The sequence below is a fragment of the Rosa rugosa genome, chromosome 4 (genome assembly GCF_958449725.1).
Source record: "Rosa rugosa chromosome 4, drRosRugo1.1, whole genome shotgun sequence".
NCBI classification, from domain to species: domain Eukaryota; kingdom Viridiplantae; phylum Streptophyta; class Magnoliopsida; order Rosales; family Rosaceae; genus Rosa; species Rosa rugosa.
This window is the reverse complement of record NC_084823.1, coordinates 21652096-21678232: the sequence shown is the minus strand read 5'-3', so window position 1 is coordinate 21678232 and position 26137 is coordinate 21652096. Positions and strand designations below refer to the sequence as shown.

The window sequence follows — 26137 nt, the reverse complement described above, 5'->3', positions numbered from 1 at the left end:
TCCTGCAGGTAAACGAGGATAGATAACCATAAAAACAAACATCAAAATCTTGAATCCCTGTGCAGTTCTCAGTCGATACAAGCATAAAGGTGAAGCAGAAAAAGTAAAATCTATGCAAAACAACAATTCTCCCTCAATTTGAATCATGTTCTCAAATGACTTATCTCCAAAAACTAAAAGACAAATTAACAAAACTGACAAAACTAGTCCCATCTCAAAATCTCTCACCAAATCGGAAGAATACTGAACCTGAGCCTGAGTTGTGATCCACAGCATATTCTGCTCTTACTAGACCTAACTTGACACCAACACCATATGATGACCCATGACCCACTCGCCTGTATACCTCTGTCGGGTTACCCTTGACATCCTTCGAACTTCCGAGATCATTGCCATGCTCTGCAAAGGCATATACATGTGTCCCCTTTACTGGTATCCGTAGCTCAGCTGCAAGCTGTAGATAAACAATGGGAAAAGAAAATTAGCCAACTGTTTCCCCCCTTAACAGTACAAATGCTAAAATTATAGCTGTAACTTTCATCTTTATGAGCAACTATTTCATATATATACATAACTAATGAAATAGGGCACGAGCAAACAAATGCCTTCATTTATATTGACATGTGTCTAAAGTAGCTCCTACCTCAAGGATTTGCCTGGCAGCGCCTATTTCACCCATGTTGTAACCTCTCACCGAATATGGACCTCCAAGAGTAAATGCATCATAACTTGGAAGGTCTCCAACACAGCCACCATAGTGACCATGAAGTACAAGGACAGGTGGTGGTGGTTTGCCGGCACCTTCCTCCACTTCCTTCAGCTGGAAAAATCTTGTTAACGTTAGCTGGTGGCGGTTGAAGAATGGAAACTTGCTGCCGACGCCAAGGCCTTGGTCAACCTGCAATTTGGTCGAAGAGTATAAGCAAAGTAAATAAACATATTCCACAGGAGACCAAAACAACAACCTTCTGTCAAAGAGTAACATTTAATATATCAAAACCCTGAAGAAAATCCTAATACCTTCTTAGTGTTGAGAATTCAAAAGGACGACTGAAAGTTTATACAGAAGAACTTCTATAGTCATCTGAGATGGTAGAATTTGGCGTGCTTTTGTTTAATTGTACAAAGAATGAGCGGTCATATGTCTATCAAAATGACCACCCTTTATACTGAGTATTCAGGTCAGGACTGATCCATAAGTTACTGAAACTAATAACTCGCACAGACTTCAAATGCTTGTGCAGAATGATTTCCATTTTAAAACAGTTTTCTTTCTTTCCCTCACTCAGTAAAAACTGAACAAAAGCAACTCCAATATTAAGCACATATACAGTAAAGAAAATGAGGTTACCTGAAACACATTCCTCTCACCAACTATAGTTCCATTCACGAACTTGGTGTTATCACGTGTGATATTTGACTGTAAAAATGCCACACGATCAATGCCCGTACCACTCAGAGTTGTTGGAGGTCCATCTTCACTGACTCCACCACTGGGCAACACTCTTTGGCCATTTGAACAGATATGGCTGCGTTCATCACGTGTTGTTATCTCTTCCATTACAAGTCCATAAGTGAATTTGCTCTGACGGTTGAAATTCTGGGAGAAGCAGGCAATTGAGTTGTCATAAAGAACTAGATGTACCAAAACACTATCGGTATTAATTAAACAAACAAGGCTAAGAAAGTTAAATTTTCAAAAACCCAAATATTGCCCTTCTCTCTAAAAACAAGTACAGCAAACAAATTAAATAAATAACAGGAAGAAAAGTAAATAATTAATCAAGAATAACTATGAGAAGTACATCTATTTGTGTAAATATAATTAACTAGATACACGATACACAAAAAGAATCATTAGACGCACCTCTGTTATATTAGCCTTCATGCCCGCTCGGTCAACCCATATAGGGGGGACTTCATCAGCCCCTGGCCCACCAGTAAAGACTGGACTCAATTTTCGACTGTTGAAGCAGCTTACGCGGAGAGAGCGATTGCGGGGATTGTACACACCATCCAGATATGGATGCACATACTCAAGCTTAAAAGCAAGATCATCCTGAGGAAAGATGACCACAAACAATGAATGACACAAGAATTCATTCAAATGCATTACATCATCAACAAACTTAGATATGGCCATGGAAGGTACATCAATGATCAAGATAGAAGTTTACCTGAGGGTTGTAGAAGTTGCTGGTGGTTACTGAACCGAGAATAGACCTATTCAACCCATTGAGATTTCGATGTTCAAATGTAACTGTCCCACCAGGCTGCAGTGAAGCCTAAACACAACAACATAACAGAAGCAATACAGAACAGTCAGAATTACAGCACCGAAACCTCCCAAAATAATTTATGTTTAATGGACAGTAAAGAGATTATTTCACACATACCAAAGTGGGATAACCACCACGTCCAGGAACAATGCTCCATTCCGTGCTGACTTCGGCGGTCTTTTGTTCTAGTTCTTTAAGCTTTATTTCAACAATTATCCCTCCTTCATTCTTCTCATCCGGTCGTGGATTCACTTCAATGTTTGAAAACAATGCCAGGGAGTTTATGTTCCTCAGAGCTTGTTTCCCTGCTTCTATATTAAAGACATAACCTGGTCGGAGCTGTAAACCATGTTGAACATTCATTAAAAAACCAGTCAAGAAATCACCCATTGCACCATGCCAACATGAATATTAATTTAAGCAAACAAGGCTTAGGACCTTAAATTTTTGAAAACCCAAATATTTCTCTGTACTCTCAACAAAGTACAGCAAACAAAGGTCATGTTTTGGGTGTCTAACGGGTCTTTGGTCTCGCAATGTTATTGTGTTTTAATGTGAACTGATGGATGGGTTTAGCTTTGTTGAAAGAATGGTGTAATATGTATTGGATTTGACATTGCTAGAAGGTAGAGAAGTTACTGACTATTTTGGTTTTGGTTTGGATTTTCCCTGCCTCTAATCACAGTACGACTACATAAAAATAAAGGGAGGCTTACACATGAATTATTCTATAATGAAACATGTATATTTTTCATGTTTCATGTCTTGTGCTAGAGATTCGTTAGAGTTAAATATCTTATTATAAATTTTGCTAAATCCCTCACAAAATAATCTTCTATGTTTAATGTTGATATCATTTGCAACAGGTGTCTGACACCATTGTATCATCAATTGGATCTGTTGTATCCTACAAAATCAGTGCATATAGTAATACAAGTATGGACACGATTTCATTTTGAAAACTAAGGGATGCGCAATGGAAAAGAAACCAATCATCCATCCAGAGTTTAACCCATTAAATTTGAACATTTTACATTCCATTAAATGCTTGTAAGTCACAATGTAATTCAACAAAACAACCAAATACTCATTAAAAGGTGTAAATATGTGTACCTGTTTGGGCAATTCTCTCTTCACCACAGGAATCTGAGTGTTCCCTTCCACAAAATTGCCAAGCTTATCCTGGAACTGAATAACCAGCTGTGTGATATCACCTTCCACCACTTCACACACAACCTCTTTGGTGTTCAAATTCCCGAAATTGACAACTTGAGCACACGCGTACCCCTCATCTTGGTACCATTTCTGAACCCGGTCCCGAATCTTCTGCAACAGCCTAGCACTCACCTTCCCTTGCTCTCTCAACATGAGCAACACCTCCCTCTGCACCGGAGCCGGCAACAAGCACGGCCTGGCCCTCTCAATCCTCCTCTTGTAATCCTTCTCCTGGTTCCTGAAATACTCCATCTTCTCCTTATCAGTCATGTCCGGGTCCATTTCGATGGGCTTGGACTGCGCCATCAGGCCCACGTTGATACACCGGAACTTGTCCGCCGACTGCCACGTGCTCTCAGTGAAGGAAATGGTGACACCGAGGGTGCCGTCGGGGTTGGTCTTCCCTTCCAAATCGACCTTCTCGAACATTCCGCAATTGGCCAGGGTTTCGAGCTCTTTCTGGAGCTGCGCCTTGGTGTAGACTCCGCCGGGTCTAAGGGAGACCATTTCAAAGAAGGAGTCCTCGGTCCCGACGGTGCTCCACCGCCTCCGATCGAAGAACAAGATCTCGGAGACCTTGTATTTCTTGAAGCCACTGAGCTTGTTGAGCTGGACCACAATGTTGGCCGGCAATCCGTGAGAGTCCCACTCCTGAGACTGTGGCTCGTCGGCATTCGCCACCAGCTGCGGCCCGAACAGCCTCCTCCAAAAACCTCCTCCGCCGCCGCCGCCCGAACCATCTCCTCCTCCTCCTCCGCCTCCGCCGGCGGAATTGCCGCCGCCGCCTCCGAGGAAGGCGGGGAAATTGCTCAAGTTCAAGACGAGGGTGACGGTGGTGACGCCGGCGACGGTTTTGGCGACTTTTTGGAGGAGATTCGGAGAGGGTTTAGGGTTTTGAGAAAGGGGCGAGGAGGAGGGAGAGACGGCGCAGCATTTGACGATTAGGGCGCGGGTGTTGTTGGTGGCTGTAGCGGCGGAGGAGGGCGAGGCTAATTTGCGAGCGGAGGAGGAAGGGAGAGTGGTGGGGGTGCGGTAGGTCCTGGGCGGCGCAGCGGCCAACATTGTGAAAGAAAGAGAGAGGCGAGAGTGAAGTAAGGGATAAGCTTAAGCCTCTTTCGGCTATTGATGTTGGGGAATACGATTCTAGTAATACGATAAAGGGTTTAATACGATTGAACCTTTTTACTCCAAAAAAGGAGAAAATGAATTGTTTGGGAAGCTGCAGTAAAAATGTACCAAAACAAGTGTGGAAGCTGCAGTAAAATGGTTGTGGTCGCGAGTAATATTGGAGGACTCGCAAGCTGCTATCATCTCAAAAAATTTGGTCAAAATTAATTCATACCCTACGTAAGTTAGTTTTTTTTTTTTTTTTTTTTTTTTTCATTAAGACACCATAGATAAGTTATATTGCCAAAATTTAGTGGGTTGGTTTACGATACATCAATTAACTTGGTTCTGAATAAGATAGTTCGGGACTTACTATACTTTATATTGAACTAGTCTACCTCTATATTGAATTAAGTCTACTTGATATATTAATATATTCATCGATTTACTGTAGAACATCTCGGATTTAAGGGTTCATCTACACTTTCTACAGTGCATTGATACCTTTTTCATCCATACTCATTAGTCATTACCTTCGAATATTTTGATATAGTTTAGCATAAAATCCGCCCGCGCGATGCTGGAAGTTTGTGTTTTTTTTTTCCTGAATTTTATTCGCAATAAAATTGCTCTTCCCCTGTCTTCTGACTGTCAAAATGAGAACATCGAGTTGAGCAGCTTTCCTTTTCAACTAGGCTGCAATGACATTCCTATTCACTTGAGAGCAAGGGTAATGCTCAGATCAATTAAGAGCTCCATCAAGCTCAATTCAACTTCTATTTTCTTTAGAACTCATTCATTACGTTATCTATATCTCACCTCACAACTTAGAGTAATTAATTCATCAGTCTGCAAAATGAACAGCTCACACTTTTTAGGTAATTGTAAAGGAGGGAGATCCTTTATTAATACTTTAATCTTTCTAACAGTGTTACTGTCTTCTGCTGTGATTCTGTGAAAGACACTTTCTTCTTTCAACTTGTCTTTGAAGATAGTGCAGTGAGTCCACTGACTTGAGGAATAAAGTATCTCGCAAAGTTAACGACTCCCAAAAATCTCTGTAGAGCTTTCGCATCTGGGATCTTGTCAGGAGATTGACTGATTTTCTTGACGATATGCTCTTGAAGATGGATTTTTCCATCTTTTACATGAATTCCTAGAAAATCAATTTCTCCTTTAATGAGATGGATTTTCTTTTGTCCAATGATGATTCCTTTATGGACAATAAGCTTGCACACTTGTTCTAGGCACTTCGTGTGTTCCTTCATAGTTTTAGAGAAAACAAGAATTTCATCTATATAAACTATATATGCAGGAGTCTAAACAAGGTTTAAAGATATTATCCATTTTCCAAGCCTGTTTAAGACCAAACGGCATAACTAGCCATTCATAATGCCTTTGAGGAGTTTCAAAAGCTGTCAAAGTAACGGAATCAAGATGCATGCATTCTAATTGCCAGAAGCTTGATTTGGCATCAATTTAGAGAAAATATTTGCTCCTTTGAACTTGTTGATGATGACTCTCACCTGAGCTACTTGATAACTGATAGGAGCATAATAATGCGACGTTTTAATAGTTAACTCCTCATATTTTGCTAAGTTATTTCCTTTACTTAATCATTTTTAACTCAGTTTCTATTTTCCAGGTACATTGGAGCACATGACAAGGAAATGAGCTTAAAGCACATGAGAAGCATGTGAGATGTTGGAAATGACAAGTTGAAGGCACAAGGGACGCAGAAATGAGTAGAAATGAAGAAATAAAGTATTCCCGATCCTACTAGGAAAAGGAATCTCAGTCAAAGTAGGAGTCCTGTGTCAACTAGGAACCAAGCTCGGAGAAATGATGAGATATGGCTAAAAATGCAGAGTCCTAGTTGGACTATGAAGCCTACTCCTGCTAGGAAAAGGAATCCTAATTAATGAAACAAAGAGTCCCAGTTGAATAAGGAAAGCTCAAGAAGGCCCTAGAAACATCTAGAAATTTTTTTGACGAAAGTGTCCTTGTTAGACTAGGAATCCTGATGACACTAGGATACCTGAGTGGACTAGGTGAGCCCAAGAACATTCAAGAAGCATCTAGAATAAGTCAAAAACGTCCTATAGAAAGTTTATATGGATTGGGAGTCATTTTTGACAAGAAAAGATGGATAAAGATCAGATTTGGAGTCTGTATTGGACAGATTGATTTTGGATGAATTTTCAAGCATTTATCTGAATAATGACATCTCAATTAAATCCTAAATGCATCTAGACATGATTGCGGCCAAAGGGAAACTCCTAGAGATAATGAAGGGGACGACAGAATAGTTTTAAGGAGTTTACAATCTAAAAAGATGAAGGCCCCGTTTGGGATTGCTTCGCTTTTAAAAAAATCAGCTTTTATTCAAAATTTTAGATTTTATTGTGTTTGGTAAATAAATAAAAAGCAGTTTTAATTTAAAGTTATAGGTCACTGGCAGCAGATTTTAGAAGCAGCCTAGAGGTTGCTTTTAGAAGTTGTTGTGGATCAAAACACACTCTGCAGTTGTTTTATGTACTGACAGCACTTTTAAAAATATTATTTACCAAACACAAAATTGTTTTAATTCACAGTTGATTATTCTCACAACACAGCAGCAACAGTTTTTTTTTTAAGTCACAGCAATCCCAAACTAGCCCGAAATAAGAACTAGATACATTCCTGATTATACAAGCTCCTTGTTTGCCGAAATTAAGAGATTAAAATCAGAAAATTCACTTATTATTTCAGCAAGAATATCTCATTTGAAGATTCATGGTCTTTATCTACTTGCTTTTGGAGACTTCTCATTGGTTGGATGACGCAGAAGAGATGACGTGGATTTATTTGATTGGTTTAAGTTGTGTGGACTAATTAGATAATTCTTAAATTACCTATATGAATAGAGAAGACTCGGAACTCAAGCCTAGACGTCCCCTATATATACATCCCATTTTCAACGTCTAGATCATCCATTCTTTCATTATTTTCTTCACACAAAAATCAGTTACATTCTCTAGAAGATCTGCGTCTCAACCAAGGAGGAGGAGGAGAAGAAGAAGAAGAAGAAGCCATGAGCAACCCTAGCCGCCATCCTTCCACCATGTGCAGTAGCCCTTGAAGAGCCTTGCTTCCAAGATCTTCAAGTGTCAACGTTTCAAGAGTTCATCATTCATCCTTCACGGTGTAATTTTATCTTATTCCTTGTAAACTTTTCAGTTTTTCTTTGGTTTGATTCGTAACTTATGGATTCTACTTAACAGACAACGTTAAGGGCAAAATTTAAAGCCCGTCTCTATGATTGATATATAAATTTGCGATTTCTATTCCTTGATATCTATGTTGCTTATGTGAGATTGCTTAATTGATTTTACTTTACATAAAAATTTTATATGTATGTGCTCTTTGGTGGCAAACTTAGGATATATATATATATGCATGTAATTGGAGTTAGAGTTGGGTAAACAATTCACCTAATAATTTTGTGAACCTATTTTATAAGTAGTAAAGGCTTTGAACAAATCAATCAAGGAGAATTGCAAATAGATAAGCTTTCTTATACTAGGTTGTGCACTTTGGTTGACACATTTTCTTTGTTCTTCATGCATTGAATATGTTCTTGATTAGCTAGCTTTCTAGACTATGATTGCATGTTCAATAGGTTTAATTTAGGTGCTTTCACTTAGATTAACTATTCAAGAAAAGTAAAATATGGGAAATCGTTTGCTTACTAACGTTTCACATGGTCTACTTCTTTCTTATGACATAGATAATCAACTTAATTAGGGATTGTAATTAGTTTTCATTCATGTGATTGTGGTTTTAATCTTTGTTCCCTGCGTTTCACATTCACCCATGTATATATTTTATGTTTCATTCTTTGTTTCTTTTAAATTTTGATTTTTAATCCTAAGACCCCCATTATTTAAGGTTTTATGGTCTTTTGTATATTTTTTGAAATACTTACACATATATTATTTGTTTATGCAATTATAGGTGTACCCTAAATTCTCAGCTTAAACGATCCCTACTTATTCTATGCTGACAATTGAAAATTTTAAGTTGAGTGCTACTTTTAGCATATCAATAACAGTCTTCAACGATCTTTTTGTTTATATCTTTGTAATCTATTACCATTCACTACTAGAAATATGGCCTATGGGTGCCATGATTTCATGGCCATCGATGCTATTAGGGATGGATTATTGTGCCTATTGGTCTTTAACCACAGATTTGATGTCCGACACTATTTGTACTTACTCCATTTTGATTTGGTCCCAATTGGGCACCACAAAAGTTGTCCGTGGCAGCTTGGATACAAAGCCCAGAAACTATACACGCGCTCTACAAAAGTCTATTTGACAATGAACAATACGACTTAATTTTATTTATATTATTATAATCTTCCCTATTCTATTTCATGCGCTAGTCACTTTTGCTACCACTCTCCATCAGTCTCATATTGTGTCTCAATAAAATATTGTTTCTTCTTTCATTCGTGACCAACTTGTTACAAATTATCACACAAAAAAATTATTCATAAAACAAAAATAAAAATAGCAATCTAGTTTTGATCAAATCCTATTCTGGTTTTACTCATGGGCCCCATAGTAGATGTATAATGGTAACAAAATTGTCACATGATAATTTTTTACCACATCCCAATTCTATAATGTCAGCCAACTGAAATTCTCATACCATATAATTGGCCATGAAAATTAAATACAAATAAAATTTTCAATGATATACATTAATAGTAAGAAGCAAACCTCAGGTATAAAGTTCAACCCAACTACACACTAAATTGTTCCAACACAATTGCAAACAAAATTAACGAACACATACATTTGTAGCAACATAAACTAAAATAGAGTCCGTTTTCATTCTAATATATATCAACACCATGCAAGGAAATCTAGCAGACTTTACAAGTTCCACATATCAAACACAAGTCCTAAAAAACTACCATCACAACTTCCACATATCAAAAGCAAATTTTAGGGGTGGGCGCGGTTCGGTGCGGGTCGGTGTTAGGCCAAAACCGCAACCAAACCGCTTCATTCGGTTGTGCTATATTTAAAACCGCAACCGCATTTTAAAAACCTACACCGCTTACTTCGGTTACACCGTTTTGCGGTGCGGTGCGGATCGGTTTCGGTTGTGTTCGACTTTCTATTTTTTCGCATATTGTCGACCAAAGTCGACAAATTTAGCTGTCCTCAAATGAGTAACCATTACTATCAAAATATCAACAAAATAAACCACTATAATCTGTTCAGTAAATTAAGTAATGAACATTTCAAATAACCTGTTCATGACATCAACATCTCAAGTTCTCAACTAGACAAATAACATTAACACTGTCAAACCTGCATATCAACTATCAAACATTCAAACATCAACAATTTGCTCCAACTGTTCAACATTTCAAACCAAAAAGCAATTTCCAAAACTAAATCAACACTACAAAAAACAACCTGTTTCCAAACCAAATAGCTAACATGCAGCACAAACATAAATTATGCAGTAAATCAAAGTTCCAACAGCAATAAATCAAAGTTCCAGCAGCACAAACATCAAGTTCAAACTTCAAAGTACCAAACATAAATTTAAAGTTATTACAAACCATAATTAAACAACATAAAGGCAGTAACATCAAGTTCCAAGTACAAAACAATCAGCTTCCCTTGCAGCAGCTTCACTTGTAGCAGTTGGTACAAAAGTTCCCTTGCAGCAGCTTCCTTTGCAGCAACTTCACTTCTAGGCATTATCAAAAGTTCAAAACACCCATTAATACCATTATCAAACACTGAAAGTTTCAGTCTTTATCAATCATTATCACACACTCATTGTCAAAATCGAAGAAGCAAAACCAAGTACAGGAAAACAAACTGAAACCAAAAGCAGTCGAACCAAAATCAAAAGCATTTCTGAAACAAGTACAGGAAAACAAACTGAAACCAAAAGCAATCGAACCAAAATCAAAAGCATTTCTCAAACAAAGAAACTGATGCTCTCGTGGTCAAAATCGAAGAAGCAAGGGAGTTCCACCTACCGAAAGCCCGAAACAGAAACAGAAACAGAAATTCAAAATCTAAGCAAGCAAGTGTCCCTACCGAGGCCATCCAGAGACGAGATCAGACGACGTCCTCGGCGACGTTAGTGGGCGTCCTTGGTCGGAGATCGACTGCGTCCTCTGTCGGAGATCGACGGCGTCCTCGTTCGGCGTTCAACGAAGTTCAACGTTCTGAGAACTGAGAAAGTGAGAAGTGAAAAACTGAAGAAGAAGAAGAAGAGCGGCTGTCGAGAGAGAGAGAGTGGTCAAGGTCGAGAGAGATGTGTTAGACTTGAAATGGGGCTGACTAAGTCAGCTAGGGTTAGAGAATAGAGAGAGTAATCTAGTGCATAAGAGAGTATGTGTAACCTGTTTTGCACCAATAACAAATCGACAACCATTTAAAAATAATATTAATTTAAATAAAATAACATTTATTTTATTAAATATTAAATATTCGGGCGGTCCGGTTTTTTCCGGTCGGTTCACAAGGTAAACCCGGTCCTGAACCGGAAAATTCCAGTTCGGTGCGGTCAAGTCAATTTTTCCCCCTGTTTCATCCGGTTCGGTCCCCGAGCCGCATTTCCGGGCCGGTTCGGCCGGTTTTTGGCCTCCGGTTCTGTTTCTGCCCAGCCCTAGCAAATTTCATTCTAATCCATATTGAAATTGGATAGAATGGAATTTGTTTTTTTTTTTTTTTTTTTTTCAAAAGAGATCTAGCCTAACTAATGGGATTCAGAAGTTGTGTATCTAATATTGTCTTAGTTACATATTTCCAAAAATCAACCACTAACTTGATAACATTTTCAAAAGGGCAAATAGTTGTATCCATTACCTCTCAAGTCATGCAACTTCGACCAATATTATGTCCGATTGGCACATTTGAAGTACAAATTGCTTAGGGATTGTCCACTCTCTTTAGGAAATTGATGAGTAGGCCAAGATCTAACGATTCCATAGAGTTTAACCCCCTACAGCAAAGATTTGGGTCAACGAATTAGCATCCACTTGTTCTTGCATCAAATTGATATAAAATAGCTAGCAGATAAGTTTGAAGAGCAGCTTGCCAGGAACAAGAAGAAAACAAAGTCAAAGTAGTTGTGTCTACATGTTTTCCTTTTTAGTATTTGGATTGTTTTATTTTCTAGTTTTTATTAGGATTTAAGTTTCCTTTAGAATAAAGGTTTCCTTGTCTTAGTGTATAAGGAATTAGTTCCTAGTTCTAGTATGAATAGGTTTATTTCAATGCATGTCTCTTAGATTGTAATTTTAATAAAAGTCATCAGTAAGAAAACCCAAAAATATTAGAGTGGAAACTCCTTCTCTTACGACCGAGCCTGTGCTTGCTAGTGGATTCTAGCCTATCTCATAAGGCTTTCGACACTTGATGAAGCCTCATACTACTGTGATTATGCTTCCGGTATCACAAATCTAACTTCTTGTTCAACTGCGCATAAGAAGCTTGCAGCAGCTCTTCCCTCTCAGCTGATTCTTTCAATTATTGGGCCATATTTGCTTCCCTTCTTACATTAGCTTCACACTCTGCTTCATAAGCCTAACTCAAGGCTAATAGTTGATACTTAATCTCATTCTTTTGGGTAACAATTCCTGGAATATCGACCCATTTTGCACCACCAATTTCGTATCCACGTACCCGATTACTTTTCTCAAGGCCCATCACCTTGTGAAATAGTTCATTCTGAACATCATGAGTTACTTATCGTCCTTCTGTTCATACATTGTTCTCAAGCTTTTGGAATTTGTAATAAGTACATAACTGTTCAGTTGGAAACATAATGGCAGGGAATGGCTTACTGCTAGTTGCTAAAACCACACACTTTTTATACAATGCATATGAATAAAATATGTCTTCAAATACATCATTAGAATTTCTAGAAACAAAATACTTTCTAAAGAATGGTTGTAATTAGGTTTATATTGGCATGTAATACGAAAAATATTGAAAACTGAATGCAAAACAGAAAATTGAAAGATGGTACCCCTTAAAGCACTTACAAATTTTTTTTTAGCTTCATCATTATTGGGCTTACGGTTAGATGGATCTTTTTGGCTTGAACCATATACAATGCCAAAAAAAAGTCACCATATAAAGTACTTCTCCAAGATGCTCACACCTACAAACAAAACTATTTTCATGATTTGTGTCGATAAAACAATACCAGTCAATTCATCCACTCACAAACTTCAAGACAAATAAGTAGATTTTAAAGAAAATTGAAACAACATATCTTAGTATGAAATAAATAATGGAAGCAAAGAAGAGTGGTACACAATTTACCAATAAAGCCACATTCCTAAGTTGTAATAGCATGAATTCATCAATATGTATTGACTATAATCAACACAATAGAAAAGGTCAGATAATGAAAAAAATTTCCAGGAAGACAACCAAATGATTCTGATCTCTCCTTATGAACAATTTAGTGATTAAGTGTGTACAAACTCTCATAAAAAATTACAACACATCACGTTCTACCACTACTTAATTAATCATCAATAATTATACTTTTGCATTCATCAAGTCATCACCTTCTAGCAGTACTTAATTAATCATGAATAATTATACTTTTGCATTCATCAAACACACCTTCTAGCCAGGGATGTAGCCAGGAATCCTCAGAGGGTTGTGCTAATTTTAGCCATACAAAAATTTTGCAAAGAACTTTTTTTTAGGTTTGAAACCCAATGGGAGGCTCATCCTCATACATTTATTATTCAAAACATACAATGAGATGACATAAAACCAAAACCCCGTAAATTAAAAATTACAAAGCACAAATCTAACTAAATCATACCCTCCGAGGCCCACTAACTTCAAATTCAACAATCACTGAATCATTATCAATACTATCGGCAAACTCTTTTTCAATATAGAGAACCATCAAATCATCAAGAAAGTCATCTTCCATCTTATTTCAAAGTTTGTTTTTTATGATGTTCATAGATGAAAATGTTCTCTTTGTTGTTGCTGTAGAAACTGGCAGAGTCAAAACAAGGCAAATCAACCTATAAATTATAGAAAAGAATGCTGACTTTCTTGATTCAACTAACTGCCGACACAAATCAGATACATAATTTGTCTTGGAAATTTTGCATCTCTTTGAATATCTGTTAGAAAATACACACACTCCATGTCTAGAGCAAACATATCAGATGATGTAAAATCTTGAGAATAAAACTTCAAAGCAAGATTGCAAACATCTTCCGATTTAAATGAAACAAAATTATCACGAGGATCAAATGTAGCACTAAGAACAAGGAGCTCCAACGAATTATCCTGAAATCTACTATCCAACTCTGCCAATTGAAAATCTATTACAGCATTAAGTATATTGACCCGATAATAATGCCCATTTGTAATATTTTGTTCACAAGCCCTTATATCTTTATTGTAAGGAGCAGACATATCCGGTATGATAATATCATACTCACAACAAAATGATGCAACTATCATAATCAAATTATCCCAACCATCTTCTCTCATATCTTGAAGTTTTGATTTTGTTATTGAAAGAAAGTTTAGAGCATTCAAAATGTCTATGGCTTTTTTTTGCAATAACTGACAAAGAAAGTCAGTAATCCTCATGACATCATGCATCAAAAGCAAGCAAAACACAAAATCAAAATGCTTCATAGCCTTACCTACACTCTTTGCTTCTCCTTGTACTTTATTTGGTCCTTTTGCAACCAATTCTGCAAGAGTTGTTCAGGTAGCTCCAAATAATTTAATCAAACTTGATATATAGATCGAATATGTGAACCCTAACGAGTAGCCTCTGCTCGTTGCAAAGTGCAAGCCTGATTAGCCCCTGTACCTATACCAAGGGTACCAGCAGCCACTAATTCCGCAATTTCTTATTCTCTGATAACTTTTAACGCTGAATGCCATTTTGCGGAAGAATCAACAAAATTTACAATGAAGTTTAGAATAAAGAAAAATTCTCAAATATCATGCACCCCTTTAGCTGCAGCATTTAAAGTCAATTGTAAGTAATGAGCAAAACAATGCATATAATATGCAGATGGACACTCTTTACGAAACAAAGCTTGTAAATCATTAAATTCACCCCGCATGTTATTAGCACCATCATATCTTTGGCCACGCATGTTTTCTACCTGAAGATCATATTGAGCAAGAACTTTGGATATTTCATTTTCAGAGTTTGAGAACAAGTGTCTGCAACACTAATAACTTTGAAAAACCATACTCTAATAAACCCATAACAATCAACAAATCGAAGAATGATAGCCATTTGCTCCCTATTAGATGCATCAACCGGTTCATCAACTAGGATACAAAATTTGGCATCTCCCACTTCCTCACGAATCTTGGTTCTAACTTTGTTGGCAAGAATATTGGCAATTTGTCTTTGAATTTCTGGAGAAATATACTTGTCATTTACAGGAGCATTTTCTAAGACTTTTTGAACTTCTATATTCATTCTCCCAAAAGACTTAACAACTGCTTTGAAATTCCCACTATTGGATGAATCAATGGATTCATCACGCCCTCTAAAAGCACATCCTTGGTGGGCTAACAACCTTACACTCTCTACATTCTTCCAACCTTGAAATCCACACTCAGTTAATACTGGATGGTGGGATGGATAACTATCAAAGTGGAAACACGGGAAGCAATATGCTTTGTCCAACTCTTCGGAATACTCAAACCAAGGCCAATCTTTGAACCATGACACCTTGACCTCCATCAAAGGAAGATGGATACTTGTTTAACTGAGGTTGATACGGTCCTAAGACCACATAAGCTCTTTGAATATTGTCATGTTCATTCAAAAGATACTTGCATATTGGAAGTCATATTCCTGGATCACGCTCAAGAGAAATAACATCAAAATTTTCTTCTATCTCAATTCTTTCATCACGTCACTCTTTTAGTGGAATAGGTGGAGAAGTGTTTATAGGAACATCATTCATAGAATTCTCAGTCACATTTCTACTCCCACTACCACTTGATGGAGTATCACTTGTAAATCATGAAAGAATATTTTTGTACCGCTTGGGTTTTCGGCGATCCATCATTTTATTCAATACCTATAATATATATACATACATTTCAATATATATATTTTTTTTTTAATAAAGGGCTGGTGCGGCTGCCCTCAAGCCTTGATTAATGAAACTGTCAAATACAAGGGGGGACATTGAGCCTAAACCCCTGATTACAATAAGCATCTATAGTAATTCCCAAAATAAACAATATAACAATTAACAATTGACAAGCAAGATGAAAATCAGTAATGCAAATATGCAATTATGCAAACTTAAATGGCTTAAGCTTAGATATTCTCTCATTAAATGGCCTAAGCAAAATGAAATCACTAATGCAAATTAAATGGCCTCTAAGCTTACGGACAAACAATTATCAAACAATCAGTTATCAAACATCATCAATAACCGATCTCACAAACAAACACTAAAAGTCCAAAACAATCAAACAATCAATTATCAAACATCATCAACAACCCATTCCCACTGGCCACTACAAATCTCAGATTCTCAGATCAACCAAACCCATCAACATTCAACAACCCATTCCCACTACAAATCTCAGATTCTCATATCAACCAAACCCATCAACAACTCATTCCCAGTTTCCCACTACAAATCACAAATTCTCAGATCAACCAAAAGTCCAAAACATGGGTAATCAATTTACCTGAGATTCTGGGATTGAAAGGAATCGCAGTGGAGGTGGCTCGGTGGCGGAGGAAGTGGCTCAGACATGGTCGCATGGAGCGGTGGAGGTGGCTCGGTCGACTGCCGGGACTCACAGCTGGAAGGAGGAAGCAAAATCGGGACATCGAGAGAGTCTGAAAGTCGGGAGTGTCAACCTACAGTAGCAAAGCATTAGTGTGTGTGTGTGTGTGTGTATTTTAATTAATTTATTGATTTGGGCTATACCCCTACTTTGGTAGATTTTGGCCCAAATATTCCCTTGGCTACAACCCAAGTAGCCCTAGGCTTGGCTACGCCCCTACTTCTAGCACTACTTAATTAACCATCAGTAACTATACTTTTGAATTCATCAATTCAGCAGGAATATATAACTGTCTGCTAGTAATTAAATGTTGCTGGAATTAAATATAGTTTATAAAAGTATTACGATTACCCATTGATATCGCATTTGAGCATAAGTTTTTGTTCCAGTTGTCTGATGCAACTTTAATTGTTGTCGATTTGTTACATTTGTCTTTGTAACCTCCTATATTTAGGTAAACTATTATTACATGCAACCACAAAGCTTATGTATAAAAAAAAATTGAAAAAAAAAACATTAAAAATAATGCACCTGATTCTTTGTTTCGTCCTATGTGCTCACTAACGCACGTCATTGTCCCGTGTGAATGTGCTTATAGCCACATATGAATCTCCTTTCCATTCCCTTAAATGGTTTGTACCATTTTTTCTTCATCTTGTACTTGAAAGACCTCCAACACTCGTAAAATTTATCCACAACCTCATCTTTGATATCAGCTACCAATTTTAGTATTTCACAATCTGACCAATCCAGTGCATCCTAAAACGGTGAAGATGTATACTCATTATTATCAGAATGATTACTGTAACTAAAACAAGAACTATTTTAAAGTAAATACATACTTGAACGTACAGTTTGCCATGCCTCATCAACTTTCCCAGCCTTGCAAATCTCAGCCCAATTTTCAGCATTGAGAGGAAAATTGGAGCACTCAGTTGCAAGTTGTCCAATAAACTGACCAAATTCTGCAATTTTTTTACTTGGGCCAATAGGCTGTCCAATGACAATAAATTAGAGTTTTTCTCGTCCTTCTAATGCAAACTTGGGCTTATTCTTTCCTCGAGTCTTGCGCGTCTTTTGCTTACGCTTCTTACTTGGCCTACTGTTTGCACCACTCTCATTGACATTTATTACCAGTTCAGACGACACCTCGTTGCCAACATTTCAAATTGTTGATGATCTTAAAGTATCATTTATGTTGGTAAGTGGGTAGGATTCTAGCTTTGTATTGCTTGCAACAAGGATATTCATCATGCTCATGAATTCATCATCATCTGAGAAACCTCCAGTTTAAGGAACCATCGTCTTGCAATATAAAGCCAAATTCAGAACTTTATTGTGAGGAAAACAAAAGTTATGAGTAATTAAATAAATTGAGCCATTGGATTCAACATATAAAATGTGCTGATTTAGGTTTGTTTCTATCGAGTGATGATAATTCCAACATGTGCTTGCAGTGAGATTCCTTTTGTTTCTTCTCTGGTTTGTTTATAAATTTCCTTGCAACTATGATTCCACACCAATATGTTTTCAAGCAGGCGAGTCAGCAGGATGTCTAAGCACTTCATCATCAGGTCTCTCTTATGAATGCTACACCATATTCTGAGTTGTCTGGCGTGACATGTAAGGCCGTTGAAGTCGAGGTCCTAATGGAAAATATTGTAATACCTTATTTGCAACTCTAGTACATCCAGATCGGGTCTTGGACTTGAAGCAATTGCTGCCACACACTTTGCACGTTTCATCCTTAGCATGATCTTTCCAAAACAACATACAGTCCCTTAGGTCATACATCTATCTTTTCATAAGGTAATGCTAAATCTGTTATGAGCTTCTTAGTTTGGTATAAACTAGCAGACAAATTTGCTTCAGGAAACCATACTTTTAACATGTTAAACAAACCTAAGAAAATATTAAAGATTAAACTCAAATGGCAATAATAATAGTCTATAGCAGTAATTAACAGATCAGCAATATTATACCATGACATCAAAATAGATAATCTTAGTCCCTAATAAACAAATGAGTATACGACATATTATATAATCCAACAAACAAGTTCAATACTACTCTGATTTATTCAAACATATCTTTAGCTATTCAATCATATCCTTAGCTAAACCTTTATTGCTAGATGATTTATCTGGTTTTCTGGTCTATATATATAGGTGAGGCCATTATCCCCATGTTATTTGTTGATCTAACTTTACATGGTAGTGCTTTTCTGGTTCTAGACTTGATTCTTTTTATTTATAGAAAACATAAATGTCATGATCAGTTTTTGATCCTCTTTGTAGTGATCTTCTGTACAAAGTGGTAACCTACATTATCAAAGTTCATTTGTTAAACTAAATTTGGGGAACTGCTCATGCATGTTCATTGGTAAAATAAACAACAAGTTGATCCAGCTACTATATAAGCTACCTACAGCAAATATATATGACCACTCATAATCGTTAAATATGCTGAACATAATACTAGGCCTTTATATATAGCAGATTAAGTCCCTGTGTTAACTACGTTTTTAGCATTGAGTTCAATCCCATTCTGAAAGCTTAGAGTAGTATAACATAGAAGGCTTTTTCCTCTTTTATTTTTGGTTCTGTTTCGGTGCATTGGAGCTTCTGGAGTTCGTGGCTTCTGGAATTGATGTGCAGACAAGGGACGTCTGTGGTGTTAAGGTGCAGCAGGGTTTTTGTCAAGTCGTTGCTGGGAACATTCTTGTTATTGAAGAGCAGAGAGATGGCTGGACAATGTGTTGAACCTCTGAACAATGGTAATCCTAATGTCCCACTATGAAACTTATATCATATCTTATGGCTATTATCCTTGTGTTCTTGCATGATTCAGATTTCTTGTATTGATTTTTGTTTTCTTTACATCATTTGGTCCTACACCCTCTTCAATCAAACGATAGAATTTCTCGGTATCAGCAAGTATGAGGACGTGCATCTTTTTCTTGAACATTGTCACCAAGACTGAGACCATGTATACCAAAGACATCATGGAGCATAGCAGTTATATCTGCAACCCCTTTAGGCAACTCCCCATGTTAGCCATTGGCAACAGCTCGCTGTGCCACTTCCAGCATGACTGAATATAATCCAGGCACATACCATCTACTTTAAGATGCTCTTCAACCTCTTTTGGTGATTTCCACCCACATTTCACTTGATTTTATCTTCAAAACTAGACACTAATAAGGAGTTGTTGATAAACGCACGCAATCCAGCCATATACTCATTGATTCTACAATAAAAAAATACCCATTCTTCATCCATAGTAACAGAAGAGGCCTGCAGATACACATGACATAGCACTAATCATCAACAACTATAACAAATGCAATCATATCACTGGAATTATAGACTACAAAACAATGAAATTTACATAAAATTGACTATCTGATATAAAAGCTAAAAATGCAGTAGGCCTTCAATTTGAATTTCATTGGTATGAATTACAAAAGACACTGCTATTACGTTTCAATGAAGCAAGAACGACTTGACATACTTGAACTTATCTTTACTCTGATATGCCTCTAAATTTTTATTTTTTTTAGAAGAGTATGCCTCAAACATTGTTTTAGAAGGACAGCAACAATAAAACTAAAGTAGATAGCACGTACTCCAAACAACAACACAACTTAACAAATCATGACTGAGTGAAAGGACAGTCAAAAGATGCATATAATTACTAAAGATTTGGAGAGATATGATGGCAAATTATGTGGAAGTTGACTTTGGTATTCTTGGAAGCGAGCTTATGAACACAACCAAGAAGCATATTTTCATTATATTTCATATCTAAACTTAAAACATGACCCAGAAAGCAAACACGGATTGAAAAGTAGACTAAGTAAAGATCTTCATGTAGCTATAATATTGTTCCAAGCAAGCATAACAAAATATATTCTCATGAAAATCTAGCTTAGCTAATGAGCTAAAACCCGCTCAACCTCAATAAGTCGTGAACACTCAATGAACAACTCTTTCAACACTCTGATAAAGTTAGCTTGTTTCATCCTATAAAGCAAAATTTCTATTCTACAGCAGAGGAAACGAATGAGTATTCTCTAAATCATGAAACAAACTTGAAAACAAGTTAAAATTTGCATAGACTCAATGATTGATTGAGATATGAAGAAGCCATATAATGTCTAAAACGTCTTTACCATAAAACACCTAACTGCGAGAGAGCTTACCTTTCAATCAGATTGAGAAATTGTGGTGGGTATGTCGTCCGGGATTTAGACTTTCTAATGGATTTCTGAATTCTTCTTCTTTCTGCAATGCAAGAGCTAGACAGGAAGAGATGAGAAACATCTATGATCAGCGAAGAGCAAAGCCCCAACAATTATATTTCTATTGTTGATTCCTCTACTTCTATTATCAAAAATCATGATTGGGACGGACATATGTAGGAACTTCGTTCCAGCATGTGAAATTATTTTCGCCAAATTATCTCTTGCGACGAAGATTGAACTTGATCTGAGGCTAAATCAGCACACTTCATTTTGGCGCGTGAAATTTTCTTCTCCAAATCATCTCCTGCGACGGAGATTAAACTTGATCTGTGACTAAATCAGCATAATGCAGATGATATATGAATTTGGGCCTTAGTTGGGGACGGATACTATGACTTTGCTTTTATTTGCCACAAAATAAACTCATTTGTCCCTATTGAGCGTATATAGATCACAAAAAGATTGTCATGCCCAATACTGCTGTGCCCATAGGCCATATTTCTAGTAGTGCATTTTGGCTTTTCCCCTTACTTGTTCAACATGATTTCTTACTAAGAAGGCTGGAGCATGATGTGGGCTAATAGAAGACCTAATATGCTTCTTTTCAAGCAGCTCTTGGTGAAATTACAGAATGGATATATATTTCCCAACTAATGGAACTGATAAATATGCCAACAACTTTAGAAACCAGTCGTAGGAGTGCCGGCTTGTTTGCATCCTAATACAGAATTGCAGTATAACTTGAATCCTAATTGAAACTGTAGATCTCAGTACCTTTGATAATGTTATGATTTACTCAATTTGCTAAACCATTCAAAGTAAAATCATCACGCATAACACAAAATCTGTTGACGCAGTAAAGCCCTCCAAAGAGGTAAACAACTACGGACACTATGCCAGTAAACAATTCACTATATGAATAGGAAAATACATAAATATCTTACACAACTCATCTACTAGAACCAATCTAGTGGGCAGCGGTGTCTCCTTGTCTTTGCTACTTTCATATTAGCGACTTTGTTCTCCTTTGTCAATCTTGAGATGGCACAACTCTGACCTCGGTTGTCAATCAACTCAAGGCATGAATCATGCATGAACTACCAACACACATGAAGCATAAAACCCGAAAAACTTTTTGACTGACAAAATTTTGGGATTTGATAATTAATCCTTCAAGAGCTAAACAAGGAACATTGAATTTGGTTTTTGAGGTAGCTCAGGAAGTAAAACTACCCCATTGAGGTGCAGTTCTAGGCTGATGGGGAAATATCTCTTTTCATGCATTTTCGAATTGAGATTTTGCTTATTTGGTTATTAATTTGTGTTCTGTATCTGAAGAAATAGATAGAGGAATGGTGAATTGAGTTCATTTGAGAAACTTATCTATAGTCAGAATTAGAGAATTTGGAGATATATAGTTGCTTCATTTCATAACTCTGTTAATTAAAATGGCTTCAATGATTGTTGGATCTGATATTACTTTTTCTTTCTTCGTTTGTCCTTAATATGTCAATTTCCTTTACCTGCAAAATGACTTCTGGAAAATATGGAGAAGTGTTATGGAAGAAGAGAGAAGAGACGGAGGTGAGATTTTTCGTTTTTTTTTTATTTAAAAAAAAAAGTTATTTTGAGAATTTTGCCCTTCTTGTAGGTTGAAAATCTGAAAGTGGGTCATGCTGTCGGTGCCATGTCATTATCTGACGTCACAATTTGATGAATTTCTAAGAATTGGACATGAATGATGCATTTGAGAAGTTCAGGGATGATCTTGATTAAAAAAAAAGATCAGCGACTAACATGATGTTTGCCCCTAAGTTGGAGGAGGCAAACTGAATTTAGTCTTTTTTTGTTTAAATTAACATAGCGACGTCAAGCACAAGATTTGTGGAGAGCTGCAATGACCAAATCGAAAGGAAAACAAAAAAAAGGTGATTTCATTAGTTTAGAATGTTATGAGATTGTTAAGGGGTTTCAACAATTTGCTTGGTGACATTCCAAGCCATTCCTCTTCGACTGGAGGAACCTCCAGGGGAGGAACTGAACGGATGCACACACAACAATCCGTTCCTGATTCTCATGTCCAGTTAGACATAGATGCAGATGAGGTAAATGCCGATGCAACTCCCAATCCTTCGGTGAGGCCTCAAGGAAAGAAGGCTGCCAAAGAAGCTATTCAGAAAGGAAAGAAAGCATCTAATGATTCCAGTCCTCTGACAGCCGCTGTGGAGACTATAGCAACCAACCAAACATCAATGCTGTCTGCCAAGGAGAAACGTGATGAGGAATATGCTCAACATCTCCATGACCAACAACAACGAGATTATATACACTTGCAAATGGATATTCAACAGAGAGAATTCAAAATTCAAGAGAGGGAAGAGCAAATTATGGAGATGGACACAAGTAAGATGACGTCTGTAATACCCCGGAAAATCCAAATTAAATTCCGTGGATTTTTAGAAATGATTTCACGATAGTAGGAGCGAGTACGAAGCTTGGAGAAGTGTGGAATTAGTTCGAACGATTTTATTTTCGAAAACGAACGTTTTTAGGGGGTCAACAAAGTTGACTTTTTATACGTTCAAAATTTGGGAAAACTTCCTTCATGAAAGTTGTAGAGCTCGTCGATACGAGTTCGTGGACATGTGGAACGCAATATTCGGAGTTCGTATGAATAAGTTATGAACTTTTGAAATTTGGGAATTTTCTATAAATATCGAAAAAAAAATCAGAAATTTCATTTAAGGACGAAACAATTTCTTTTTTTGCGGAACAGTCCCCCATTTTCTCCGTTCTCTCTCCTCTCCCACGCGGCCGACCCGACTGACCCGACCCGGACCCATCTTCGTCCTCCGGCGTCTTCCGGCCACGACCCGGCCCTCCTTGTGATCGCCGCAAGCCGCCCAGTCGCCTGGTGCCGCTGCCTTGCACCGCCGTTGCCCCCAGAGCTGGATCGAAGCGACCCCAGGCGGAGTAACCGACCCGACCGGATCTCAGCCGTGCCGGCGTTGCACGGGCCGATCCTCCCCATTTTCGTGATCTCCTCTTCCCCCTGATCATCCCCATATAGGCCTTGCTTGACGATTTGGAGTGTGGAGTGAAAGATCACGAGTTGAAGATTTCGACGTCCCTGATTCAATCTGGAATCTGATCAGACGCACGAGATTAATCCAACTTCAACGCTTGATCTAGGACGATCTAGGCCGAACCAGACTTAGCTCCAGGTATGAAAGTCGACCACCCTTTCATTTTGAACCAGTTTGTAGTTGGTCACTTTGCCATCTGAGGTGGTTGACCGGCGTTGACCGCCGCGTTGACCGCCCACTGACCACCGCTTGTGGCGGCGCATCAGACCATATTTCGAGTTTTCATTATCTAGGCGATGATCTATGCATCCATACGAGCGTTTTGATATATAACATGGTCATGTTAGAAAAAGTTGATAAATAGTGGATTTACGTTTTGACGTTACTATTTAACGTTTTTACGTTTATCTTCGGTTTACGATCTGTGAAGATCTGACCATCGGTTTTGCTTCAATTTTGGATATGTTGATCGTATGACTGTCCCGGTGACCTTGTGAGGTCACGGGCGAAGATCCGACCGTTGGATCTTCGTATAATTGAGAAATAGTGATTCGGAAGGCGATTCGTGAGAATCTGACCGTCGGATTTTCATATAATTTTGTGGAGATGTTAGTAAAGGCGATTCAGGAAGATCTGACCGTTGGATCTTCGTGATAATTTTGGAGGATGATCCTAAAGGCGATCCGTGAGGATCCGACCGTTGGATCATCATTAAATTCAGATCCGACCGTTGGATCATCGTTTAATTTGAATCTGAGCGTTGGATCGTCGTTTAATTACATATTTGAGTTGTTGGCTAAGTCAAGATCATTATTGGACTAGGTGATTGACGGTTTGAGTTGGTGGACGATTGTGGATCGTATTTTGAGCTGAATTGAAGACGCAGCGGGATTATCGAGGTGAGTAAACCTCACGTGGTTCATATTACGAACCCAATACAATTAATTGCTTTATTTTGTTGCAATCATATGAACTATTGTTGGTGTTACTAGACATTCCTGTGTGAATGTCTGTATATATATTATTACGTGAAATAATATGTATTGTTGGAGTTGTGTTGAGTTATTGTTGAGAAACAATATATTGTGAGAGATATTGAGTTTATTGTTGAGAAACAATATATTATGAGAGGTGTTGAGTTTTATTGTTGAGGAACAATAAATTGTTGTGATCTGTGGAGATCACTAGGTCACGAGGTGACCATGGCATCTATTAGTGAATCACGCTCTCGTACCGGGCTGGTGGTTATTAATAGTATTAAATCGTAATCACGTCTGTGGCCGGACGAGTGGTTACGTTCAGTTAGAGCTCTAGTCTGTCTGCCAAATGTGGAGTGACCTTATGAGTGAAATTGAGAGTAACTCATAAGTGTCAATATATATATGGTAACCTTATGAGGGAAATTGAGAGTAACTCATAAGGGTCTATATATATATATGAGTCTGTCTACCAAATGTTGGGAAATCTTATGAGCGAATTTGAGAGTAACTCATAAGTGTCTATATATATATATGAGAGTGAGAGATCTTATGAGCTAAATTGAGAGTAACTCATAAGTGTCTACATATATATATGAGAGTGAGTGATCTTATGAGCTAAATTGAGAGTAACTCATAAGTGTCTATATATATATATGAGAGTGAGAAAGTAACGTGGGTTTGTGGTAGTCTTGAAATCTAATAAATCAACAGTTCTTTCTTGTTTACTCATACTGGCTGTAAAAAGCTTACCGGGTTTTGTGTTGTTGCAACTCCCGGTACACTATTCAAATTGTGTAGCGGGTAATCCTACAGGACAGGAGAACCAGGACGGTGATCGTGCGGTTAGAGCAATTGTTAGAGTTTTACAACAATTGTAAGTTGTGAGGTGTGTTATGCTCATTTGAGCTTTATAATATATTGTGAGAGTGAATTGTAATAATGAACTCGAAGTTTCGAGATTTGGTTTTTTTGTAATTGTAATTATTCAGGTTTCGGATTTGAATTTATCATTCAAAATCCGGGGCGTGACAGTTTGGTATCAGAGCGTAAGGTGCATATTTGGTGATGTGTCAATACCTTCCGAGTGATGGCCCGTCTGCAGCGGATCCCCATCGTGTGCTCTTCGGTATTGGCTAAGTCATTGGGTATGCGTGAGTGTTGGGAGTTGTTTAGGCCGCTAGGTCGTTTAGGGAACGTGAATACCTTCCCTATAGTATTGACTTGGTTAATATGAATTTGTATTTGACTTATACTGTGTTTTAAGTGTTATACATGTATTAGCCAAGCATACTATACTCCTTAGGTGATGGATATTCGAAGGGGTTGTACTTAGAACCTTACAGTTGTCTTGTAGGTTCGTATGGGAATA

The 26137-nt window shown here is 37.5% G+C and overlaps 2 protein-coding genes across 2 annotated transcripts; both read right to left on the bottom strand.

The window, feature by feature from the left end:
• On the bottom strand, nucleotides 1-4632 carry LOC133743730 (protein TOC75-3, chloroplastic-like). The gene is made up of 7 exons (XM_062171758.1): nucleotides 3393-4632; nucleotides 2397-2618; nucleotides 2178-2285; nucleotides 1868-2059; nucleotides 1352-1600; nucleotides 644-898; nucleotides 1-454 (listed from the first exon to the last, which is right to left on the bottom strand). The coding sequence occupies exons 1-7, from the start codon at nucleotides 4554-4556 to the stop codon at nucleotides 215-217; spliced, it is 2430 nt and encodes an 809-aa protein (XP_062027742.1). The 5' UTR covers nucleotides 4557-4632; the 3' UTR covers nucleotides 1-214.
• A 9091-nt stretch (nucleotides 4633-13723) lies between these two features.
• Nucleotides 13724-15386, bottom strand: LOC133744512 (uncharacterized). Its single transcript, XM_062172608.1, has 3 exons — nucleotides 14886-15386; nucleotides 14715-14793; nucleotides 13724-14370 (listed from the first exon to the last, which is right to left on the bottom strand). The coding sequence occupies exons 1-3, from the start codon at nucleotides 15384-15386 to the stop codon at nucleotides 13724-13726; spliced, it is 1227 nt and encodes a 408-aa protein (XP_062028592.1).
• Nucleotides 15387-26137: the final 10751 nt, after the last annotated feature.